Source organism: Microcaecilia unicolor, chromosome 5, assembly GCF_901765095.1.
Source record: "Microcaecilia unicolor chromosome 5, aMicUni1.1, whole genome shotgun sequence".
NCBI classification, from domain to species: domain Eukaryota; kingdom Metazoa; phylum Chordata; class Amphibia; order Gymnophiona; family Siphonopidae; genus Microcaecilia; species Microcaecilia unicolor.
In genome coordinates this window covers 357320905-357344526 of record NC_044035.1, presented here as the reverse complement: position 1 = coordinate 357344526, position 23622 = coordinate 357320905, and the positions used below count along the sequence as shown (strand labels likewise).

Here is a 23622-nt window from a genome sequence, read left to right as displayed (position 1 = left end):
TAAAATCCCCTTGCTAATCAAAGGGCAACCCTTCCCTTTGAAATTGAATTAAATAATAAGGGAGGTGGGGAGGAACAAGGGGGGAGGGACCCGGGACACCCGAGTTTTCACCCCTGAGGCTGAAAGTCAACCAAACTGAAAAGAACACCTAACAAGCCTCAAAGAATTCCTGTGGCACAGAATAAAGGCAGACTAAAGCCATCAATAAAGAAAAAGCTGAAAGCAATATAGAGAGACTAATGGGCTCACTCCTACCTGCTGGGAGACTGAGAAATACTGGGGCTAGGGTCACATGACCAGGGCTCCTATTGGCTCGCTAGAGTCAGAGTTTTTTTCTCAGTCTCCACCTGCTGGTAGGCGTGCACAACCCATCAGTCCAATCCTGGGCCGGTCCGGAGGGATGCTAAGGAATCGCCCTTTCCTCTCTGAGCACACCACCCGAACTCTCATCCACTCTCTCATTACCTCTCGCCTTGACTACTGCAACCTACTCCTCACTGGCCTCCCACTTAACCATCTATCCCCCCTTCAGCCCGTTCAGAACTCTGCTGCACGTCTTATCTTCCGCCTAGACCGATATGCTCATATCACCCCTCTCCTCAAGTCACTTCACTGGCTTCCGATCAGGTACCGCATACAGTTCAAGCTTCTCCTACTAACCTACAAATGCACTCAATCTGCAGCCTCTCATTACCTCTCTACCCTTATCTCCCCTTATGCTCCTACTCGTAACCTCTGCTCACAGGACAAATCCCTCCTCTCAGTACCCTTCTCCACCACCGCCAACTCCAGACTCCGCCCTTTCTGCCTCGCCTCTCCCTATGTGTGGAATAAACTTTCTGAGCCCATATGCAAAGCCCCCTCCCTGCCCATCTTCAAATCCTTGCTCAAAGCCCACCTCTTCAATGTCGCTTTCGGCACCTAACCATTGTACCTCTATCCAGGAAATCTAGACTGCCTTAATCCTGATTGACTGCACTTTTTGTCCTTTAGATTGTAAGCTCCTTTGAGCAGGGACAGTCCTTTGTTAATTGTACAGCGCTGCGCAACCCTGGTAGCGCTTTAGAAATGTTAAATAGTAGTAGTAGTAGCTGTGGAAGAAAAGGAGAACAGTTCCCCTGTAAGATTTGAAATAAAGTACAAGGAGACTTAAAATCAATTTTTGAAGTAACTGGTAGCCAGTGCAGGCTTTTAAGTAGAGGTGTCACATGATCATATCCGGAAACGATCACAGATCATTTTAGCTGTAATATTTTATTTTGCAGCAACTGCAACTTCTTAACAAACCTTAAATTTAATCCAACATAGAGGACACTAATAGTCCAGTTGAGACAAAACAATGATCTATACCAGCATACGAACGTGCTCTGGAAAAAAAGACCAATCTTATTCTCAATTATTGCAATTTTAACAATATCTTTTTACTCAAATAATTGATTTGAAATTCCATCGTTAATTGATTACCTAAAACAATCCCCAAAACCTTAAGAGTATTTTTCAAACGACATTGCTCTCATGAAGCAATTGTAACGCTGCAAGAGACTAAAAACACATCATTACAAAAATACAGTCATTTTCTTAGCTGCGTTAAGCTTTAACAGATGTTGATTAGACCAAGAATGAATTAAAGATATGCAGTCAGAAATAGAGGTCTGAAGTTTCAAAACATTTGATGTTACACAGCCGGAATCCCTAGCACCAGGGGTGGCCCTATAATGATGCCAACTGTGGTGGAGGCCTCAGGCGGCACTTGTCAGTGAGTGGCATCACCAGCAGAGGAAGAGCTCTACAAATATGCAGAGGGTAGAAGCTAGAGACGCTGTACATGCAGCACTGTTGCTCTCTCCTTGCTGCCAGCTGGCCTCAGGTCCTCCAAGTGCTCATCTCCCTGGCTGCCTCAGACAAACTGGAAGTGCTGACCCAGTACCGCAAAACGAAGGAACTGCTGCTGATGGAGGCCCCAAATTGGAATATGAAGGTACGCTTCCTTGAGATCGAGAGAGGTGAGAAACTTGCCCTCCCACACGAAGGCAATGACGGACCTGAGGGTTTCCATCCGAAAGTGCATAGCCCGCAGGCACTTGTTGACACTCTTGAGGTCCAGAATGGCCCGGACCGTGCCTCTCTTCTTGGGGACCACAAAATAGATGGAGTACCTCCCCTGTCCGCGCTCGTCGAGCGGCACAGGCACAATGGCCTGAAGAGACAGTAACACCTGAACAGTGGACTTGACTTGTGCCTCTCGGACAGAACCTTCGACACGGAGACTGTAAGAAGAGAGGAGCGACCAGGCGGCAGAATTCTAACTGGTAACCGTCGCGCAGGATGTCCAGCACCCACTGATCTGAGGTGATGGAGGCCCACGCATCCTGGAACCCCTGAAGACATCCCCCTATCGGACTCAAAGGCCTGTTTCAGGGCCTGCTCCAATTTCCTATCCTGAAGGTCCTTTAAGACCACCCCACCTTCCACAGGCAAGGTCGTCTTTTTGGTGACCGCTGTCACCAAAGAATCCACCTTAGGAAAGCCCAAATTCTTCCTTCCCTCCGGAATCAAAGGGTAGAGACAGGCCATGGCTCTCCCCACTCGCAGACCCACCTTGGGGGTATTCCACTCTGCAGAGATTAAATCCTGAATATCTGGATGCATCGGGAACACCTTAGAGGGACCCCTAAGCCCCCACATGGGACCAGACTGTTAGGAACCTGAAGAATCCCCCCCCCCCCCCCCCCCAAGGTTCAGATATGGAGAGAGCCGATAAGGACTACAAAATCAATGCACCCAATTCATCTTTTTGAAAAAGCTGGAGAATCCGAGGGGAGCTCCCCCTCCTCTAAAGGCTCCAGGACCGAAGGGCCCCCCTGATGAAGCAGACTCTGCGTCTGACCCCGGAGAAACGGGTGAATAACCCTTCAAAGGGTCATCCAACAGGATAGGCCAAAGTCTCTTGGGAGAAGGAGGGGCTGAGTCCGACTCCGCACCCCCCAGGACCCCTGGAGTAGGCAGAGCAGCGCCCCCCTGCTTCAATAAAAATGCCTGGTGCATTAACAAGACAAATTCAGGGGAAAAAGGCATACCCTGATCAGGTAAGCCCCCTGCTGCGACTGCCCCTTTCTCTGCCACCGGCAGTGCACGTTCCCTGACCGCAGAGGACAAAATGGCCGAAGTTCCCGCCTCCGCCACAGATGAGTCGCCAAGAGATCCTCCCAGGGACCCAGAGCGCTGATCCAGGCCCATTATCCCCAGAGAAAGACCACAAGGATCTCCTCCTCCACTCGGGGACACCAGTCTGCACACCGTGCAGCAACCCGAGGAGCGGCTACCCCCACAGGAGAAGCAGCGCTTCACCACCTCAGCGGGGACAGACATGCCGCCGCACCAAAAAACCCCCGGTCAGAGGCCCGACTCGCAAGAGCTCCCTCTTCTTAATTTTTTATTTTACTTTTGGTGCTAGTGTTTAATAGAAAAAAAGGCGTGCTGCGGGAACCGCGCGACCATTACCACAGCCCGCTAACAGATCCCCAACTCACCCACCTGGATCCTGAAACAGGGTGTGCACCCCCTCAACTCTCCAACCTCCCCAGCCAGAACCGACACCGCCGGACTGGAGAAGGTTCTGATACGGCCAGAAAAATGTGTCTCTTTTGTTGTTGATTGCTGCACAGACACTGCCATAAGAGAGGCTCAAGGAGGGAAATAAAGGGAAGAAAGGCTCCAGGCGGGAGCAAGGCAGGGATCCAGCACCACCAGGTATGTCTAAATTTCCACAGGTGTGAGTCAACTGGGAACCAGTCACCAACCGGACCAGGAGAAACCAACTGGAACACAGAGAGAAACGAAGTATGTCCATCCACCTGCTGGAGATAGAAGATACTGAGGAACTGGGTGGCTAAGCACGTGGCTAGGTAGTAGTGCTCAATTCTGGATTTTCTATCTCTACCTGCTGGTCGATGGACATAACTACCCACTTGTCCTGGAATAGTGGGGATAGAACGTAATGGAAGAAGATGTTTAAGTTTGATAAGATTCGTGAGCCATTTGTAATTTGGTGTAATCATAGTAACAGTAACGTTAAAGCTACATGATATCTCTTTTTTTTGGGGGTGGGGGGGAATATGCAGCTGGGGTGCTTTTCAGTTCAATGTTATATACCTTTGACACATTATTTTACTTAACTTTATCTCAGCAGTTTTTCCTTTGTACATATATATTCTTTCAGTAAGCATGGTAGATTTAGTTTGGACTTACTTTATAACATCTTCTGTTAGATAAGTACATAAGTAATGCCACACTGGGAAAAGACCAAGGGTCCATCGAGCCCAGCATCCTGTCCACGACAGCGGCCAATCCAGATGATACCTTATATCTGTTAATTGTTACATTGTGATATCTTAAAATGCCAATAAAATATAAGTTAAAATCAATTAAATGCTGATGTACAATACCCCGTTGAATGTGTTATGTTAAAGGGGCATTTGCTAGCTATAAATCCCCTTTCACTCCTCACTAGCTGAAATCACAGATTTGATCAAAGCGTGTTTCTCCACCATGGATTTGTGGGCAAGGGCGTTTCAGTTTAAGCTAAAGAAAAAACTCAATGTCTTGTTCTCTCGTCCCTCCATACCAAATTCTCTGCAAGCACCCTTGTCATCAAAGACCAGACTCTTCCTATTTCGAAGACCCTAAGGCTTCTAGGCATTGAGCTGGACCCTCACCTACAACTGGACCTGCATGTGCGAGCGGTCACCAAGAGGATGTTCTATGCAATGTGGAGGCTGCGGCGTATACGGTTCTGTCTCACCAGAGAGCTCTTCCGCACTCTTGTCCACTGGCTTGTCCTGTCTCACCTAGACTACTGCAGTGGGATATATGCGGGCTGCCAGGAGCACCTACTGAGAAAGTTCCAGACTGCCCAGAACACCGCTGCGAGACTCATCTTGGGAAAATCGCGCTTGGTTCCTGCGCAGCCTCTGCGTCTCAACCTACACTGGCTACCAGTACAAGAATGCATCGCTTTCAAGATCTGCACGTTTAACACAAAATAAATTTAACGGATTGGCACCGGAATATATGGTCCCTTTGATTGATCTACCTCCGAGAAACGCCACAAAGACAGCTCGCTCCTTTCTTCAACTACATTACCCATCTTGCAGGGGAGTCAAATACAAGCTTCTTTTTGCCTCATCCTTCCACTACTCTAGTCCGAAGATTTGGAATGCTCTACCTTTGCCTTTAAAATCGCAAGCTGATCACCATCTTTTCAATAAGTTGTTGAAAACGTTCCTCTTCGAAAAAACATACTCTATCAGTAACTCTGCTGTTTAGTCCTGTATCCTGCTGCTAATGTGTCCACATTATTCATCTATAGCTTTCATGTACTGTACTTTTTTTTTTTTTTAATGGTTTAACTTTTTTATTGATGTCACATCCACAACATTCAATCATCAATAACAATCACCAATTTTATATCTCTAAAGTCCATAACAAAACTTTTTGCTAAAGTAACATCAAACTTTTACATAGTCTTCCCCCCCCCCTTTTTTTTAATAATTTATGTAAGCCACATTGCGCCTGCATTTGTGGGAAAATGTGGGGTAGAAATGATGAACCATAAATAAGTAAAATAAGAGAGCTTCTACTGCGTCTCCCTGGGAGCAAAGAGCATTAATCCTTGCTACTTTTTGGATCCTGCCAGATTCTTGTGACCTGGATTGGACACTGTTGGAAACAGGCTACTGAGCTTGATGGACCTTTAGTCTGACCCAGTATGGCAGTTCTTTAACTCACTTAGTCCTCCAGTGCTTCAGATACAGACAGTAAAGCCCTCTAAGAACAGAGAACTACCTGGCATACCTTGAACTACTACTGAAAAGGGCAGGCTTCTACATGGAATGCTGCTAGCGGAATAGCAACATTAACATTCCATGTAGAATCTCAAATAGTAGCAACAGAATCTCCAATAGTAGCAACATTCCATTTAGAATCATTCCTATGTGTCCTATCTGTCTGTCCTACCCTTATCCCTTATTTGTCCTCTCTGTCTGTCCTGATTTAGATTGTAAGCTCTTTTGAGCAGGGACTGTCTTTTCTTCATGTTCAATTGTGAAGCGCTGCGTACGACTGGTAGCGCTATAGAAATGGTTTATAGTAGTAGTAGAAGCCTGCTCTTGCAGATCAGCAACGCGGCCGTGTAGGCTTCTGTTTCTGTGAGGACGTCAGACTCACAGAAACAGAAACCTGCGCGGCCGCGTTGCTGATCTGCAAGGGCAGGCTTCTACATGGAATGCTGCTAGCGGAATAGCAACATTAACATTCCATGTAGAATCTCAAATAGTAGCAACAGAATCTCCAATAGTAGCAACATTCCATTTAGAATCATTCCTATGTGTCCTATCTGTCTGTCCTACCCTTATCCCTTATTGGTCCTGTCTGTCCTGATTTAGATTGTAAGCTCTTTTGAGCAGGGACTGTCTTTCTTCATGTTCAATTGTAAAGCGCTGCGTACGACTGGTAGCGCTATAGAAGTGATTTCTAGTAGTTCTAGTAGTAGTGAAAAGGCATGAACCAAATCCAGATAAACAGGCTGGCCTCTGCCAAATAGACTGTACCTGTGGTGATCTTGTTAAAGGTGATGGACTCTGCCACACGACCCCCCAGGGCCATGCACATCCTCTGGAAGAGCTGCTCCTTGGTATACATGTATTGGTCCCGTGGAAGAATCTGAGCAAAGCCCAGTGCAGCATTAGTCCGAGGAGCTATGGATACCTGTAAATACAACACACGTACTTATAGGAGAAACAGTGGGGATCTCTGTAAATCTGGACTGGGTGGAAGAAGAGACTTTCAATTATTAATCAGACACAGGTGCCTACAGGGAAGTGCAGAACATTATCAGTGAAAGACCAGAATCTGAACACATAAAAAGTCTCCAGACTAGGTGGAACATAAACAAGGGTCCCCCCTTCTTATTATTATTAGCATTTGTACAGCGCTACCAGACGCACGCAGCGCTGAACACCTGACACAAAGAGAGACAGTCCCTGCTCAAAAGAGCTTTCAATCTTAATAGCACAGACAGACAAGACAGTTACGGGTGAGGGAAGTAATGGGTGAGAAGGAAGGAAGGGACAAGGGGAGGGCAATTGAGTAGTGGCTAGGAGCTAAAAGCATCAGTGAAAAGGTGGAAATTTCTTCGAGGATATCTTGGTTCTTACAAACTAGAAACTTCAGGCTACATTCAGCTGGTGTGGAAATGAAATAAACACAGTGTCTTTGGCACTCTATGCACATAAACGACCTGATGCAACTGCAGCGTAACAAAGCCATGGTTCAGCAGAGAATTCACATTATGGCTCAGGCCTCACATGCAGACAAAATGGCTGTCCAGCCTAAGTCCTATAGTCAGAATTAACACAGGGCTTTGCAGTCTGAGTTTGTTCAGGTTAGGTTCTGCAATGTACATAAAATCCCATACACTCCATAATACTTTTGACCAATAGCTTAGTCCATTTGTGGCACCCAGCAAACAGTATTTTCATGTTAATCTCTGTTCACTGAACTACATTTTCTTTCTGTAATTATTGTCGTCATACTTACCAATTCTAACCTAGGCTTCCTTGGTTGGTGGAGAGTGGACAACTGGTCTAGCGGTTAGTGCAGCAGCCTGAGAACCTGGGCAACCAGGTTCTATTCCACTGCAGCTCCTTGTGACTTTGGCCAAGTCACTTAGGGGTCTCATGTGCTACTTTTTGTGTATACCCTACTTTGATTTGTACCTATGCTCTTCAGGGCACAGACCGTATAAGTCTGCCCAGCACTATCCCCGCCTCCCACCACCTTTTGCTAAGCCACGGTAAAAGGTGCCCTACAGTATTGTGGGCACGTGTTTTTGGCACACTAAGCATTTTTTTTTTAAATAAAAATCGCAGCTTAAATGGCTGTGCGCTACAATTAAAAGAAGTGCACGGCTATTTACTGCCTGAGCCCTTACCGTCACCCACTGACCTACTGGTAAGGGCTCATGTGCGGTACTCATGCAGCACGTGCCAATTACTGCCAGAAATGCCCCCCCAAAAAAGATAGAAAATAGGTAGCAAGATAGCACACACCAACTTCGAAACTACCACCGAGTGGGCACGCTAACCAGGCAATAGTGTCGATTTGGTGCGCGATACACGCACAGTAGCCCTACCACTGTTTTGTAAAAGGGACCCTTAACCCTCCATTGCCATGGGTACAAAATAAGTACCTGTATATAATTTGTGCACTGCTTAGATTATAACCACAGAAGGGTGATATATCAAATCCCATCCCCTTTCTCTTTCCCTTGTGTAGTCTATTTTTTTTTACCTTATTTTAATTGTAAACCATTTAGATTTCTTATGTAATCTAACACTTGCATTCTGCCAACTTCCCCTTGAAATTTAAAGTGGATCATATCTAATCAGAGAGCAAGGGCATACCCTAGGAATTACAAAAAAAATAAAAATAAGTAAATATAAACTTGACCAAATATTTATAAAAATGAACTCTCCCGGTTCCGAAAGGGCACCCAAAAAGGGCAACTCTACCTTCGATCCCCCCGCTTCCCCACTAGGCGCGCGAACGCGTTCCTGGGAGCGTCTTTTCACGCCCTTGCCATCCGAGGCCATAGCCACGTGGAGACCGTTCGAGGAACCCCCTGCCCGCTAGTAAAAGGTAAAAATTACCTGCTTCTTGCTCCGAGCAGCGACGACTTGTTCCAGTGAGCAGCTGCAAATGGACGTCCTTTTTGAACGTTAAAAAAAATTTATTTTTTTTTTTAAACGGAGCCAGCGGGAGGGGGGAGAAAAGGAGGGAACTGGCACCACCAGGTTTGCACTTGCTCACGAAAAGGCCTCAACCCCAGGTACTCAACAAAACCTAAACAATTAGGCTTGGAGACCTAGCCAGACCTGCTGCTGTGTGACCACACACCTGCTGAGATAGAGAACATACTGAGGAGTTTCCGGCAGCACATGACCACATATAGGGAGGCAAAAGGATTGCTCTCTATCTCCACCTGCTGGTGGATGGACACAACCCTCCAGTCTATGGATTGATCGGCTTGATGATAGGGAATGACAAAATAAAAAGATTTTAAAGATTTTAGTTCAAAGGGTAATGAATTCCATAAATCAACTAATTGGAAATTCAAAGAGCTCTCAAGGATCCTCTTAAAGCGTACCCGTTTGACGGAAGGAAAATAAAGTCTTCTTAGACCTAAATGGTCTAATCAATTTTGGAAAAGAGAAAAGCTCTGCCTAATATTCAGGATCAGATCTTTCAATTTTTTTTAAATACAACCCAATTTAAAAAGAATCTTAGCTTCAACTGGTACTCAATGTAGTTTGATCAGCAACGGTGAGACACTATCTTATTTCTTCAACCCAAAGAGAAGTTTCACTGCTACATTTTGCAGAGTTTCGAGTTTCAATCTGAATCTGTTATACCAGAATATAAGGAATTACAATAATCAAGGTGTGAAATAAAAGCTTGCACCAATACTTGAAAATGTTCTTCTAGAAACAGTGAATAAATGATTAGTGATATGTGAAATGTTAATTTTATTTTAATTTAAAATTTTATAGTCCGCTACAACTAAGCAGATTACACACGTATAAAAACTAACACAAATAAAACTTTTCTTACATCAATCAAGACAAAATCAGCCCTGTGCTTGCACAAATAAAATGCGTGAATTGGGAAGAAGAAAAGGGGAAGGGAGTTGATGTTCTAGTCCACTTGGACACAAGACCTGCCTAGAAGCCAGCTCAGTGCAGTGAAGTAGTAGATTAATGCAGCATTTTCCAAAGGTAAATCTATGTGCTAGCAACAACCCAGTGAAAATTCACTGCAGGATAGTTGATCCCTGACCCTAGCGTTCTCCCCCCCACCCCACTCAGCACTCTTTCTTGTTCTCACCCTCTACTTGTGCAGCGCTGGGTGTTCACATCCTTACTTCCTGGCCATCCCGCTACTACCTTCAGAGCATGTGGCTGTGAATCAAATAGGGCTGTACCGAATATTCATATTTAATTTGGACCCAAATACGTTATTAGTATTTGGCCAGATAGCGATTTAAATTTGAATATGAATAATCCGGAGCTCTACTGTGCTAAATCCTATTGAAATAAACACTTGAGCTCCAACTTCACGTTGCTTCTTTTAGTTATGTAAAAGCTCAATGCCCTTTATTCGTATTCGGCCAAATAGTATTTTCATTATTTGTATTCGGCCGAACAGTAAAATATGCTATTCAGTACAGCTCTAGTCTGAGCACATATGTAGCTTTGACAGTGAAAACTCTCTAACAGTGCCCCCTGGCAACCAAAGGCAGAACAGCACAGGCAGAGAACCAGCAGCCAACAGAAACTAGCAGGAACTCACCAAACTACTACTATTTAACATTTCTAAAGCGCTACACAATTTAACATAGAGGACAGTCCCTGCTCAAAGAGCTTACAATCTAAAGAACAAGTGAACAGTCAGTCCGATAGGGGTAGTCAAATTGGGGCAGTCTGGATTTCCTGAGAGGTGAGAGTTAGGTGCCGAAGGCAGCATTGAAGAGGTGGGCTTTGAGCAAAGACTTGAAGATGGGCAGGGAGGGGGCTTGGCGTAAGGGCTCAGGAAGGTTGTTCCAGGCATAGGGTGAGGCGAGGCAGAATGAGCGGAGCCTGGAGTTGGCAGTGGTGGAGAAGGGTACCGAGAGGAGGGATTTGTCCTGTAACGGAGGTTTCGGGCTAGAACGTAAGGGGAGATGAGGGTAGAGAGGTAGTGAGGGGCAGCAGACTGAGTGCATTTGTAGGTAAGAAGGAGAAGCTTGAATTGAATGCGGTATCTGATTGGAAGCCAGTGAAGTGACCGGAGTATATCGGTTCTGGCAGAATATAAGATGTGCAGCAGAGTTCTGGACAGATGGAAGGGGGGATAGATGGCAGAAGGGTTTATGCTAATATACGAACAGATATCAAAACCATGAGGCCTATCTAGTTTGCTCTGTGCTTGTCCTATGCTTTCTTGTAGTGAAGGGCTTTATCTGTAAGGAATTTGCTGCCAGAATATGTAGGTCAAAGCTAGTGATACAGTTGAGTTTTAAAAAGGTTTGAGCAACTTTCTGGAAGACCCATCAAACAATTTTTTCAGAACAAGACTTGAGAGCCTCCGCCTCTTATTTCTGTGAGTAAACAATATAAAATACAGACTTTCCTGCTAACATCTATAAGGTACAATATGCAAGTGATCTAGATTGGCCACTGTCACAAAAATATGGAGTTTAAGGAATTATTAGTCTGACCCAGCATAGCAATTACTTTGCTCCTGGGGGAGGGGGGGGGGGGGGGGGGAAGAAGGAACTTCCTCTCATTTTTACCCCTTTTGCACTATGGACCACAGGAATCCCATCCAGATCTCCTGAATGGCAGTGCACAGCTGTCACGCTTCACACGAAACACTGGATAGTGAGCCCTTGGGTTACTGCCGAGGGCGGCAGCAGCAGGAGGAACACCCACCGGAACAGAAGCCACAGCAGAGAGCAGGAACATAGTCCACAAACCCAGCAGAACCGTGGGCAGGCAAAATAAAGTCAAGGTCCAGGCAAAGGTTCAAAGGCAGGCGGCAAGCAAAGTCCAGGTCCAGGCAAAAGGTTCAAAGGCAGGCGGCAAGCAAAGTCAAAGTCCAGGTCCAGGCAAAAGGTTCAAAGGCAGGCGGCAAGCAAAGTCAAAGTCCAGGTCCAGGCAAAAGGTTCAAAGGCAGAAACTGAAAGTAGCAAGGGAAGCACAGCAACAAACAATCACAGAAGAAACACCTCTGAGGACCTCTGCTGCAAGGCAAACTAGGGAAGCTTCCAGGTGGTTAATAAAGGCCAACAGCCAGGGAGTTCACCAGGTACGGAAACAGCTTAGTTCCAAAAAGTCTCGAGACCAACTGGCAGGCTAGAAAATCCGGACCGGACCGACATGACTTCTGGAACCGGGAAAACCACAGACATTCCATTGCAACCACCAGGGGGCGAGATGAATGAGAGCATGATACCGGGGCAGAGTCATAACAACAGCATCGTCACTAAGCTGTCAGCTTGGCCCTCCCTATCAATATTACAATATCTGATTTCATGCAGGAGTATGGAATAAATCACAGGGGTGTCAGTTGGGGACAGGTCTGTTTACCTTCAAGACTGCTTCTGTGTGCTCCAGTAGCCATCCAACCAACGCATGTCCCGACTCATGGAACGCCACGACCCTGCGCTCCTCCTTGGACATTATTTTGCTTTTTTTAGCTGTGCCTGTAATATGCAAAATGGACAATAAATCTATGGAGCTGCTGTGGGGAGCCTCTAAAGACTTAAAATTAGGCTGCATAAGTTGGTCCCCATCCCCGCAGACTCTATCCCCGTCCACAGAAGCCTCAAACAGTTGATTTTATACTCCCTCCCTCCTTCTGAATCCATGTCCATTGCTATTTTGGTGAAAAGCTGGAGAGTAAGTATGGGACTGAATCTTCTCTGTTCAGGCAATGTTCTTATCTCAGATGTATTCTCATATTATTTTGATCTCATCTGAGCTTAAATTTTTATGCTATTTTGTAACTTTATCCTATATAATAATTCTCACCTCTAACGTTCCATTCGTCTTGCTGGCTAAGACCGTGGCTCCTCGGTCTGCTAGGCTCCATAGCTCAGGCTATTCTGCGCATGCGTGCCCCCCCCCCCCCCCCAGCGGACGTCATGTAGAATGCCAGAGACGGAGGAGGAGGGGTGAAAGGGGCGGAGGCGGAGCGTCACACAGAAACAGAAGCGTAGAGGGGCAGAATAGCCAAGGCACTGCCCACCCCTGTGAAAAACACGCAGGTGTCATCTCTGACACAACTTCTCTCCCTCAGAAGCTCCCGCCAGCCATGCCGAAAACAGGAAGTCGCCTCAGAGGAGAGCACTGCGTTCTGGACACCGAAGAATTGAAAAAGTAACATCAGAGAAGGGCGGAATTCCCAGCAGAGTGAACGAGCCTCTCAACTACCTCCTCCTTATGTCGAATAGGGTCTCTCTATAGTCGATGACCTGTTACAACCTAATTTATTACTAAGGAACCTTCTTGCAATACCATAATGTATTCTTCTTTACCATGTGTGTATGCACATGGTATATACATATACCATGATCTGTTCCATATATATGATGTTCCATGTATGTATGCACCATGTGTGTTACCATGTATGCACCTTAATGCAACACCATTTGTAATTCTGTTACCTGGAAATGGCAACCACCATTATGGCAAATGTAAGCCACATTGAGCCTGCAAATAGGTGGGAGAACGCGAGATACAAATGCTACAAATAAATAAAGTACCGCCTCCTCCTGACCTCCCGGCAATACAGCGTTACAGAGGGTGTCCGGAAGAAGAAGCGAGAGACACCTGCGCAAGAGAACAGCCGGTGGCATGGCGCGGTGCCTGCTGTCTGTGCAAGTTTCTACATGACACTTTCGTGCCCTTGGTGGCCATGTTGTGCAGCGACAAGGCGGAAAGGCTCGCCTGCAAGAACCACCTCAGCTTCAATTCAGAAGGTGCATGTGGAGGGAGAGAGACCCTGAAACTGGGAGGGAGGGTGGGAGGGAGAGAGACCAACAGACCGGGAGGGAGACAGATAGACCCTGAAACTGGGAGGGAGGGAGGGGCCCCTGGCACACTCTCTCTCTCTCCCACACACACACGCACCCAGTCTCACTCTCTGTCACACACACACACTCGCACCCAGTTTCTCTCACTCTGTCATACACACTCGCACATTCACTCTCTCACAGAGTCACTCTCAAACATAAACACTCTGAGGAAAACCTTGCTAGCGCCCGTTTCATTTGTTTCAGAAACGGGCCTTTTTTTACTAGTTTTATATATTACTGAGTTTGTATTCTTCTGCCTTCAACTTACTTTAAGTGGAGAATAAACTATCCAAATTAAATTAAGCTTTCACTGTTTTTACTGGACTTACAGCAATCTGATAGTGAAGGGTTTGTTTTGTGGTATGTTCTTCTAATGAGCAGCATGTATGCTGCTGTTCTTCAGGATAAAGTGAGCTACAAATCTAAATATATTTCACGTCATGTATCCTAACAGTGGTGTGCTTGTGATTTGTACCTTAGTTTTCTCAGCGCTAAATTAAGACCACAAAAAATGAAGAGCATGGTCAAGCAGTCCTCCAGAGGAAGAGCACAGGGGGAGGGCCCCGGCCACCCGGGTGTGACACCCCACAGGGAATAAGAAGCCCCTTAGGACTTACACCCTGTAATAGAGATCCAAGTGTGGGTTCTCTAACATTTACAACCCAACCTAGAAACCCCAAACGGGCCTACCAGACTGAGTACACTGCATACACTGCACACATCTACCCTCTGCTGAGACTGAGAAAATACTGGTTAGTAGAAGGTTTGCACAGGCTACTTGTATAAGAAGTTTTAGTGTTCTCAGTCTCCCTCTGCTGGTAGGAGTGCATAACCCAAGCGTCTTGAACGGTCTGGAGAATTGCTGAGGAAAGCCATGATTACCCCACTCCCTGAAGAGCCTTTAGTCTGTGTGGAAACTGTCAGAAGGGTTAATGTGACTTGCCCAAGGCCACAGAGGACATGAACTCAGGAGCAGCCAGCCCATCCAATTACCAAGATGAATCCGTCCATGTACAGCTTACCTGCAATAACTCGCTCCACCGCATACTCAAAGCTCAAAGTATCGATAGATTTGTGGCCCTCCCTGGCAGCATGTAAAGCAGCTTCATTACAGATGTTAGCAATGTCTGCCCCTGCAGAGAAAAACCAGGATCAGGGTTACAGATGGACTCTCACAAACAGTTAAAAGGAAAAAGCAGTCAAGCTCACTCTTCCTCTATTAGTAATGCCAGATAAGGGATGACGTCATTAAACTGTCAAAGGAAACCCTTCCATAGAGTTTCTGGTTTCAAAATACTAAGCACAAAGCCTGCCTTAAGAGGATCATTCTCACAATGGAAGCATCACTTCTTCTGAGTCCAAGGCTGCAGGGACAAGTGGGAGGTGGTCAAGAAAACACTCATAATTAGAGGGGAAGTGTCAAGAACAAAAGGTCACTCAGAAGCAGCAAACTGTCCTGTCCTAAATGTTAAGCAACAGGGAAAACCAGAAACAATACATCTTTAATGGAAGAGGGATTGAGCATGGCTTGATAATTTCTCAGTTCTCTATTATGAGGAATAAGTAGCATTTTAACTGTGAAAATAATGAAAAGATTCAGGACTGCAAAACACTACCAGATGCACAGTCCCAAGACCCATAGAACAGACAGGCACCAACAGAGTCACCCAAGCCTACAGTCCGGAAGAAAGAAGTCAGCCCACAAACCAAAAACCCTGCACTGGGAGACAGCCACACAACGGATGTCAACCTTCTTCTCATACCGCTAAATCCTGGTGTAAGCTCTGCAAGCCGCTGTGAATAAGCACCACTGGGTTGTGTCAGCTTCAGACTCTTCAAGTGTTGTTCAAAGATCTCACTTCTCTCCTAGAACGAATATGAGAAACATGTCACACAAGGAGGGACTTTCCTGTGCTCACACAGATGAGCTCATTGTCTTCACCACCACATCCTCTCACTCTGCTGCAGCTGAGTACATAGTTTGATTAGCTGCAGTGCACTGCTCGGATAAAAGCAACAGCAGTCCCAGATGCTGCAGTATTTAGTGTGCACAACTTTATAAACAATAAATCCTAACAATATGAAAGAGCAGAACAGAAAGTGCCGAGTAGGGAGACTGCAGGGCTTGTACACAGAAAGCAAATGCCAAGAGAACAAGTCCAAGTACAACAGAAGGCAAGTCTTAGCATAACAATTTGGAAATATATTGTAACTTTTACAGAAACTCTTTCCATTCTTGTGGTAGAGAACCAGTGAGAGAAAACAAAACTAACTTGTTTAAAAAGCCACAATCTACTGGAGGTTAAGCTTGCATGGCTGACAGCTGGGAGACAGTTTTAACTAAAGCAATGTAGCTGGACAGTGCTTATGTGCTAGGTGTCATCAGGGCATCTGGTGTTGCACTGGGAATAAGATGAGACAGTCTGAATGGTACTAATAGTCCTTACCTGCCATTCGTCATATTCTATGACATAAATAGAAAGAGTTAGGAGGTTGCAGTATTGCAAACAGCCTGCTCCTCACTCCCTCAAGAGCTGAGGCAAGGAGAGGTGAAAGGACAAAAAAGGAAGCACAGTCTTAATGATATTTCAGGCCATTGAGTAACCACTTAGTACCAAGAGGCTGCAATGTCCCAGACACCAAACGGATCAGAGCCAACAGGTCCATGTTCGGGCAACAGCCTCTCTAGCCCTTTTTGGGGGGGAGGGGGGAAGGGGGAGTATTTGGATTAAGTATGGTTTCTTGTGTTCAACCCAGCATGGTGACTTGAATATGGGGCTGATAACAGCCCAGCTGCCTGTTCAGAGGACAGCTTTGCAATATGGACCTAACTGCGGACTTGATAGACCAGGGTGTTCAATTTCTACCATCATCTAGACCATTACGCTAGTACACTGTGCTCCTACCTGCAGAGTGGGGAGATCAATAAAGATGTGTCTGTCAAGCCTTCCTGGTCTCATCAGAGCATTATCCAAGATATCAGCACGGTTGGTGGAGGCCAGTACAATGACATGGTCCGTAGTCCCCATCCCTGCAGGGATCACAGGAACAATATTACGATCACAGCAACTGGAGTAGGCATAGAATGGCTGGAACCTCCTCCCTTCATATCAAGGGAAGAGTTAAGCAGGGCAGAGACAGAGAAATATCATGCCCTTGACCTCAGCATCTCACCCTTGGCTCTATGAGCACACAACCCAAAGCAGGACCTGAAGATTGGCATGCATGCAGCACAGCCAGAATGCAAGAAGAGCAGAAAGTAGCTATCACTGTAAGTATTCACCATCCATTTCTACCAGCAGTTGATTCAGTGTCTGCTCCTCCTCGGTATTAGAGAAGCCAGATATGTTCGTAGACCGTTTCTTGCCTACAGCATCAATCTCATCAATGTAGACAATGCACGGGGCCCGAGCTCGGGCTTCTTTGAAAAGGCTCCTCACCCGTGCAGCTCCAAGGCCTGGAAAAGAATAGCACTGAATGTTACTTCCAAGGTAAACTAGGTTAAATCTGTAAACTCTCTGTAATCCCACCGACACACACAAAGCAACCAGACATCTCTCTTGTGTTATTTCTAGTTGTTCCAGTAGGAGACTGATGGAGTTAGGAAGGAGAGGATGTAGGGTCCTACATACCTCCTATCACCTCCACAAATTCGGAGCCAGCCATGGCCAGGAATGGAACCTGAGCTTCTGTAGCCACTGCCTTCGCTAACAAAGTCTTTCCACAGCCTGGCGGTCCCAGCAACAGTGCTCCTTTAGGGACTCTGGCACCAAGCTGGAGATAGCGCTCTGGGCTCTGGAAACGGAAGAGAACAAACCTTGAGACATATGGAATTATGAGCTGGTATTTACATAGGGCTACACAAGCTGTCCCCCCTTCACCAAAATAGCAGTGGACAAGGATTCAGAAGGATTACTCTTTCCAGAGCCAGATTAAGACGCAGACAAACTAGGCACATGCCTGGGGCCCAAACTTTTAGGGGGAATCCTGTCAGATGGTAATTCTAGGCTCCTGAGCCTTTACCACAACTGCCTTGACACTGTGGGAGTCTTATGCTGTTCACTGCCACCCGAACAGGCAAAAGAAACTTTTGGTGATATGGGAGCCTTCACATAAGGATACACCATAGGGTGGCACCTTAGATCGTCAGAGATGGGGAAGCGGTAGAGGGTTGGAGGAGCTTCAGCTAATATTAAGATAGCCTGAGGTCATAAGAGTCCAGACCTCTGGTTATTGTTATTGGTTTCAGCTGTGGTATCCTGTATACTCCTTGTGAGAATGTTTATGGGGGGCAGGGGATTATGACTATCTTATATTGAGGTTCTATTGTTTACTTGGTTATTTGCAATAAAAAATGTATTTCAAATTAAAAAAATATTTTCTAATAACTGTCTCAAAGTCAGAATGAGGGCTTAAGTATCTGTTTAGCTCTCTACAGCTCTCCACCCTCCCCCTTCTAGTGCAAAGACTGTGGTAGGATCCAACCAATGGAAAGGCTCCTAAAATCACAGGCAGTAGGGACTGAGGTACAGGCAAGGAGGTTAGATTGAGAACAGGAGACAGCATAATGTCAAAAAGCTGATGCCAGCTCATCCCCATAAAGCCATCATCCCCGTACGCTCAAAACAAAGCAAACAAACCTAACAGATACTGCATCCAAGTTATCGTTCTTTATTGTTGGTTAACGTTTTTATTTGATCTCACTTATATTTTCAAACATGCCGGCTTGTGCAGCATACGGATGTACACAGAAGTAGTATCGGTTAAGAGTACTAAATTTGTTCTAAATTGTAATTAGTGTGTCATTTGGAGGGGCTGGTTATAGGGACTCCCTAGCATCCTAATAGGCGTTGTATTTGTGTATAGATAGGGATACTGGATTCGATATACTGCCTGTGGTTACAATTAAAACGGTTTACATTTGATATACAGGTACTTATTTTGTACCTGGACAATGGAGGGTTAAGTGACTTGCTCACAAGGAGCTACAGTTTTCACCTAGTCAAGAGCCACAAAACCAGACATCCTATATAATAAAAGGCACCTCCAACATTCTGAAGCTGACTGCATGGCTGAGGCATTCCTGCTCTCTGTATCCATCTCCTGAATTGACATCAAGTACTTCCGGGTTCGTCACAAGCAGAAGTGACCAACCACACGAGGTTTCTCGGCTTCAGAATGTTGGAGGTGCATTCTATTAAATAGGATTGGTCAGTTCCTTTCCTATATAATAAAAGGCAACTCCAAGATTCTGAAGCTGACTGCATGGCTGAGGCATTCCTGCTCTCTGTATCCATCTCCTGAATTGACATCACGTACTTCCGGGTTCGTCACAAGCAGAAGTGATCAACCACACGAGGTTTCTCGGCTTCAGAATGTTGGAGGTGCATTCTATTAAATAGGATTGGTCAGTTCCTTGAAGCACAGCCAGAGCTCAGCGTCCTGCACAGTAACACTCAGACACCAGAGAGAGGGGGGGGGGGGGCATCTCTGTCACACACACTCACTTTTTCTACCAAATTTCTAGTTTTATGCAAATCCAGTTTCTACATTCTCAGGCAATTACACTCAATCCATAGATTTTTTTTTTTTTTAACACAGTTACACTTAATTCTCTTGCACTGTCTTTATTGATAAAAAGGCTGCAGTCTTTACAAAGTAAGGCCATTAAACTTAACTGTCACGCAAGAAAGTTTGCCCACGTCTATCTCCTGTTTCAAAATTTTCATTGGCTCCCAATAGAACAACGAATCATGTTTAAACTTCTTACACTTGTTTTCAAGGCTCACAGAACTGGTTTTCCAGACTATCTTTCTGTTCTCACAATTCCATATTCACTGCTACAACTTCTCCGTTCGATAAATAACCATCAACTTGTACTTCCCCATCCAACTTGAAAGTGCTTGCTGTCGTGTATTATTCTTTCCAGTTCCTGCGCAATGAAATTTGCTTCCTTTACTCCTAAGGTCTGAATTATCTTTTAAGAACTTTCAAAAAAAGCCTTGAAAACCTGGCTGTTTAAACAGGCATTTCAATAATAAGCACAGAATATTCGTAGGTATCATATGCAAGTTTTTCCCTTCCTGTCCCCGTCTCTATCCCAGATTCTTTGCTATTCTTCCCTCCCCCCATCCGTTTTTAGTTTTCCCGAGTGCTTGTTACCGCTGAATGATATTGCCTTTCCTGTCAATATATTGTAGTTCTTTTCTGAATTTTTACTTTGGTTTTAGTTTTGTAAATTGCCCAGATCTGCAACAAGTGTAAATAAACTATTCTATAGAACAGGGTAGAAAAATGAGCACAAAATACAGAGTTCATTAGTGCTGTTTCTACTAGCTACAATCATTTTTTAAGCTGTTTTAGTGATATTCAATTTTATTTCATGATATTTATATCCAGATATGGGAAACTCAAATAAATACAAAATAAAATGGCACCGCCTATCCACCTGGAACAGCTTTAGACTTTTCTTTACAGTTGGAACACGCATAGGCAGTCTGTTACTTTTTTAAGCAGCTTTTGCTATTGTTTTCAATAGCATTTGCCATTATTGAGGGTGAACTAAAACGGTGGCAAGCTCTGCCTTACTTGCTTCAGCCTCATGCCCCCTCCTGTTCTCAATCTAACCTCCTTGAGTACTGGTGCTGTGGGGGAACTGAGCTCTGCATAGGACCTTGGAGTAAGTGAATGTCTTGGCAGGATAAGAAGTGCTAAAAATGTAAGAGGAATGGGAGGGGAGTGTGAGGGGGCTACTGCAAGCTTAAGTGTACGTGTCTTTCAGAAAAGTGACTGTGTTGAAAATTTTCAGCTAGGGGGCAGAACTCCACTGGTACAAATGTACTTGTGCACGTACTAAGTGAGGAGGAATTTTCTACCCAGACAAATTTAGACAGCTACCTATCAACTGGGCAAATTAATCTGAAAACTATCCTAATACTGAATCCACTCAGTCTATGCTAAATATATTTTGTTTCTTCCATTTGTGAACCTTTTCCCACATGTAAAATTTTGTAAATTTATACCTCAGATGCACTGCTCCTAAACCGCAATCTTTGGGGCACTCCACCCTTGGCATTTCTGGTTTGTACTAGAGACAATGGAGAGAGAAAATGATTTGCCCAACTACCCTGGATTCTCAGCCCATTACTGTAGAGCAGCCAAGTTACCCATTTCCAGGAGGGGAAACACTTTGGTTGGTCTGGTTGTTGAACTTACATCCCAGTTCAGCGGGCTATTTTTTTTTTTTAGTCTCTGATTCTACCTACTGAAATGAACATTACAGCTCCCATAATGCATAAAGTTGTCAGAAATCTAGAAGTGGCCTAAAATCTCCCTGCTGCAACTAGTTAACTTCGCAGTTCTCCAGCTCTGTTGAAACCTAGACTCCATGCTTTTACTGTTTGGGGCTCTTGCCAGGTACTTGTGACCTGGATTGGCCACTGTTGGAAACAGGATACTGGGCTTAATGAACCTTCAGTCTGTCCCAGTATGGCAACGCTTATGCTCACTCCCAAACAAACTATTACTGCCTCTGTACCCACAGCTAGGCTCGGTACTTTTCCCTGCTACTTGGGGGAGGGTGGGGGTTGATAGGGAGTAGAGAATGACACGGGGATGGGGACAGAGACAAAACTTTGTCCCTGTGTCATTTTCTGCTTTGAAGCCCATTAACGAACTGGACTTTTATGTTTAAGTGATGCAGACAACGATATTTTGATTTTTTGGAAAAACAAGCAAACATGCTGACCACAATTAGCAAAATTGCATGGGGAATCCTGTGCATTCCTGCTACCAGCACATTTTCTAAGAAGACAAATTGCTCGTTTTTAGTATTGTTTTCTATTGGTGATTTATAAACTACAGTTGCACAGCATATTTTTCCTTTTTATACTTTAATAAAAGATTTAAATATAAAATCATAAGTATTCGAGGCTTCTGCAGATGAGGACAGAGCCCATGGGGATGGGGCAGGAACGGAGACAGAACCCATGGGGACGAGGACAAACTTTGTCCCTTTGCCATTCTCTAATAGAGAGCCCACAAATATATGTTTGCCTAGGACCTAACAGTGTTAATCTGGCCCTGCTTTTTTTTTTCTTATATATACATACAGTGCTGTTGCCATTTTTTCCCAGAGTGCAATAGGCAGCTTAAATATAGTTTTAGGTTTTGTTAACAGTCCATTTGGGTTAACATGGGCCTATAATGCCCAAATGATCTTTTAAAATGGTCTTCTAACGCCCAATCTGATTCCAACATCTGCCACAGGTCTGTGGAACACTACATGGGGACACCAAGAACACATAAATATCCCCTTCTGCGTCAGTTCCAGGCCACTCATCTGACACAGGGAGACAATGAAAATGCACACCTGGAGCAGAATCTGCTATCCCAACTATAACCTACAGTGGTTCAGAGGAGGGCTTATTTCTTGTACAACTTGTACAGTGTTTCTCTATTAATATTCACCACATTTGTGGTTTTACCTTCAGATAGTCCACAAATTCCTTGACCTCCATTTTGGCTTCATGCATCCCAGCCACATCCTTGAAGCTGATCCCTTTACCAGATTTCCCATCTACAACTGTGAAACGAGCCATCTTCAACTGGTTCTGTGGGAAGAAAGAACAGTGAACCATGGGAGACGCTACTTCAAGGAAGAAACGTCCCTGGTGCCATGACAGATCTATTGTGTTCCCAAAACATAAGTTCAGCTCTTGTACAAGGAACTACTACAGGGATGCACAGAAAACATGAGCAGATAAGAATCACAAGATCCGGCTAGTCTATCCATTCTTCATACACAGGAATTGAAAAAAAGGCTCAACTACACTACTTGCCTCAGGGAAGCTCAACAGCTAAGACAACAAAACTAGCAAACATTCTCACCACTGCTGACAGGAAATGTGTTTGGGGGAGGGGGGTGGGTAGTCTTGGGCCCATACACTTCTACGGCAAGTGAGTTTGGAACACATTTTTTCAACTTCAACTGATAAAATACTGAACAGGCTATTCAATCTCAGATTTTACCCTCATGTGTAAAAGATCATCTGTGATTATTCCAAGCTTTCTTCAATCATGTTACTTTTGCCTCAAACACCAACTCTTGAAGTATTCAACGCATCCATCTTTTTGTGAAGAAATATTTCATTACATTCGCTCATCTATAACTGGATTTGCAAATGGTAGAGAACTTTGGTAAGGTGACTTTTATGCAAGATTTCAAGAAGATACATTTTAGGCACAGGACCTTCCAAAGTAGATGGAGAGCTCAAACTTACAAAAGAAACAAACTAGAACATGCTATAAAAAGGAGCAAGTTAGTATACAGTTAGGCATATTTTCAAAGCACTTAGCCTTCCAAAGTTCCATAGGTTTCTATGGCACTTTGGAAGGCTAAGTGCTTTGAAAATATGCCTCAGTATAACCATCAGTCTACTGATCACTACATCAGATCCTCCTCATTCAATGACCACCAAATCCATTGTGGAACTCAACTGCTAAAGTGTCAAATCCAATAGCCACTGTGTCAATCACTCAAACTCAATGGCAATCGTGCAGATTACTCCAAAGTCAATGTACATCATGCTGTCCAAATCATCTACCACAGTAATCTCAAACTCAATGACATCAACTCCAATTTATACATCTATCATATTTGATTACATACTTCTTCCAATGAGACTGAAGCAAGGTACGATAAAAAGAATAAAATATACACAAAGCCACGACATCCCAAGAGTCCATCAATCCCTCTAAACAACCCTCCGAATTCTTAAACCCCCCCACCTCAAATTCACCAAACTATCATTTTCCAAATCCCCAACATACAATTCTCACCTACTATACTAGGCAGATGATCGCCAAAACAGTGTTCCGTAAATTCAGACCCAAAGTCAACAGCTACCTTGATTATGGCTAAACACCTAATATATTGATCAAACCAA

General features: G+C 44.8%; 1 protein-coding gene across 1 annotated transcript in view; it reads right to left on the bottom strand.

Annotated features, from left to right (window-relative positions):
* The window catches only part of SPG7 (SPG7 matrix AAA peptidase subunit, paraplegin), a 75879-nt gene that overhangs the window by 16599 nt on the left and 35658 nt on the right, over positions 1-23622 (bottom strand). The window contains exons 7-14 of the mRNA XM_030204607.1: positions 22162-22287; positions 17308-17470; positions 16959-17132; positions 16582-16706; positions 15439-15541; positions 14698-14808; positions 12186-12301; positions 6609-6765 (exon numbers count right to left, since the gene is read on the bottom strand). Coding sequence (XP_030060467.1) covers positions 6609-6765; positions 12186-12301; positions 14698-14808; positions 15439-15541; positions 16582-16706; positions 16959-17132; positions 17308-17470; positions 22162-22287 — 1075 coding nt within the window. The remainder of the gene's footprint in view (positions 1-6608; positions 6766-12185; positions 12302-14697; positions 14809-15438; positions 15542-16581; positions 16707-16958; positions 17133-17307; positions 17471-22161; positions 22288-23622) is intronic.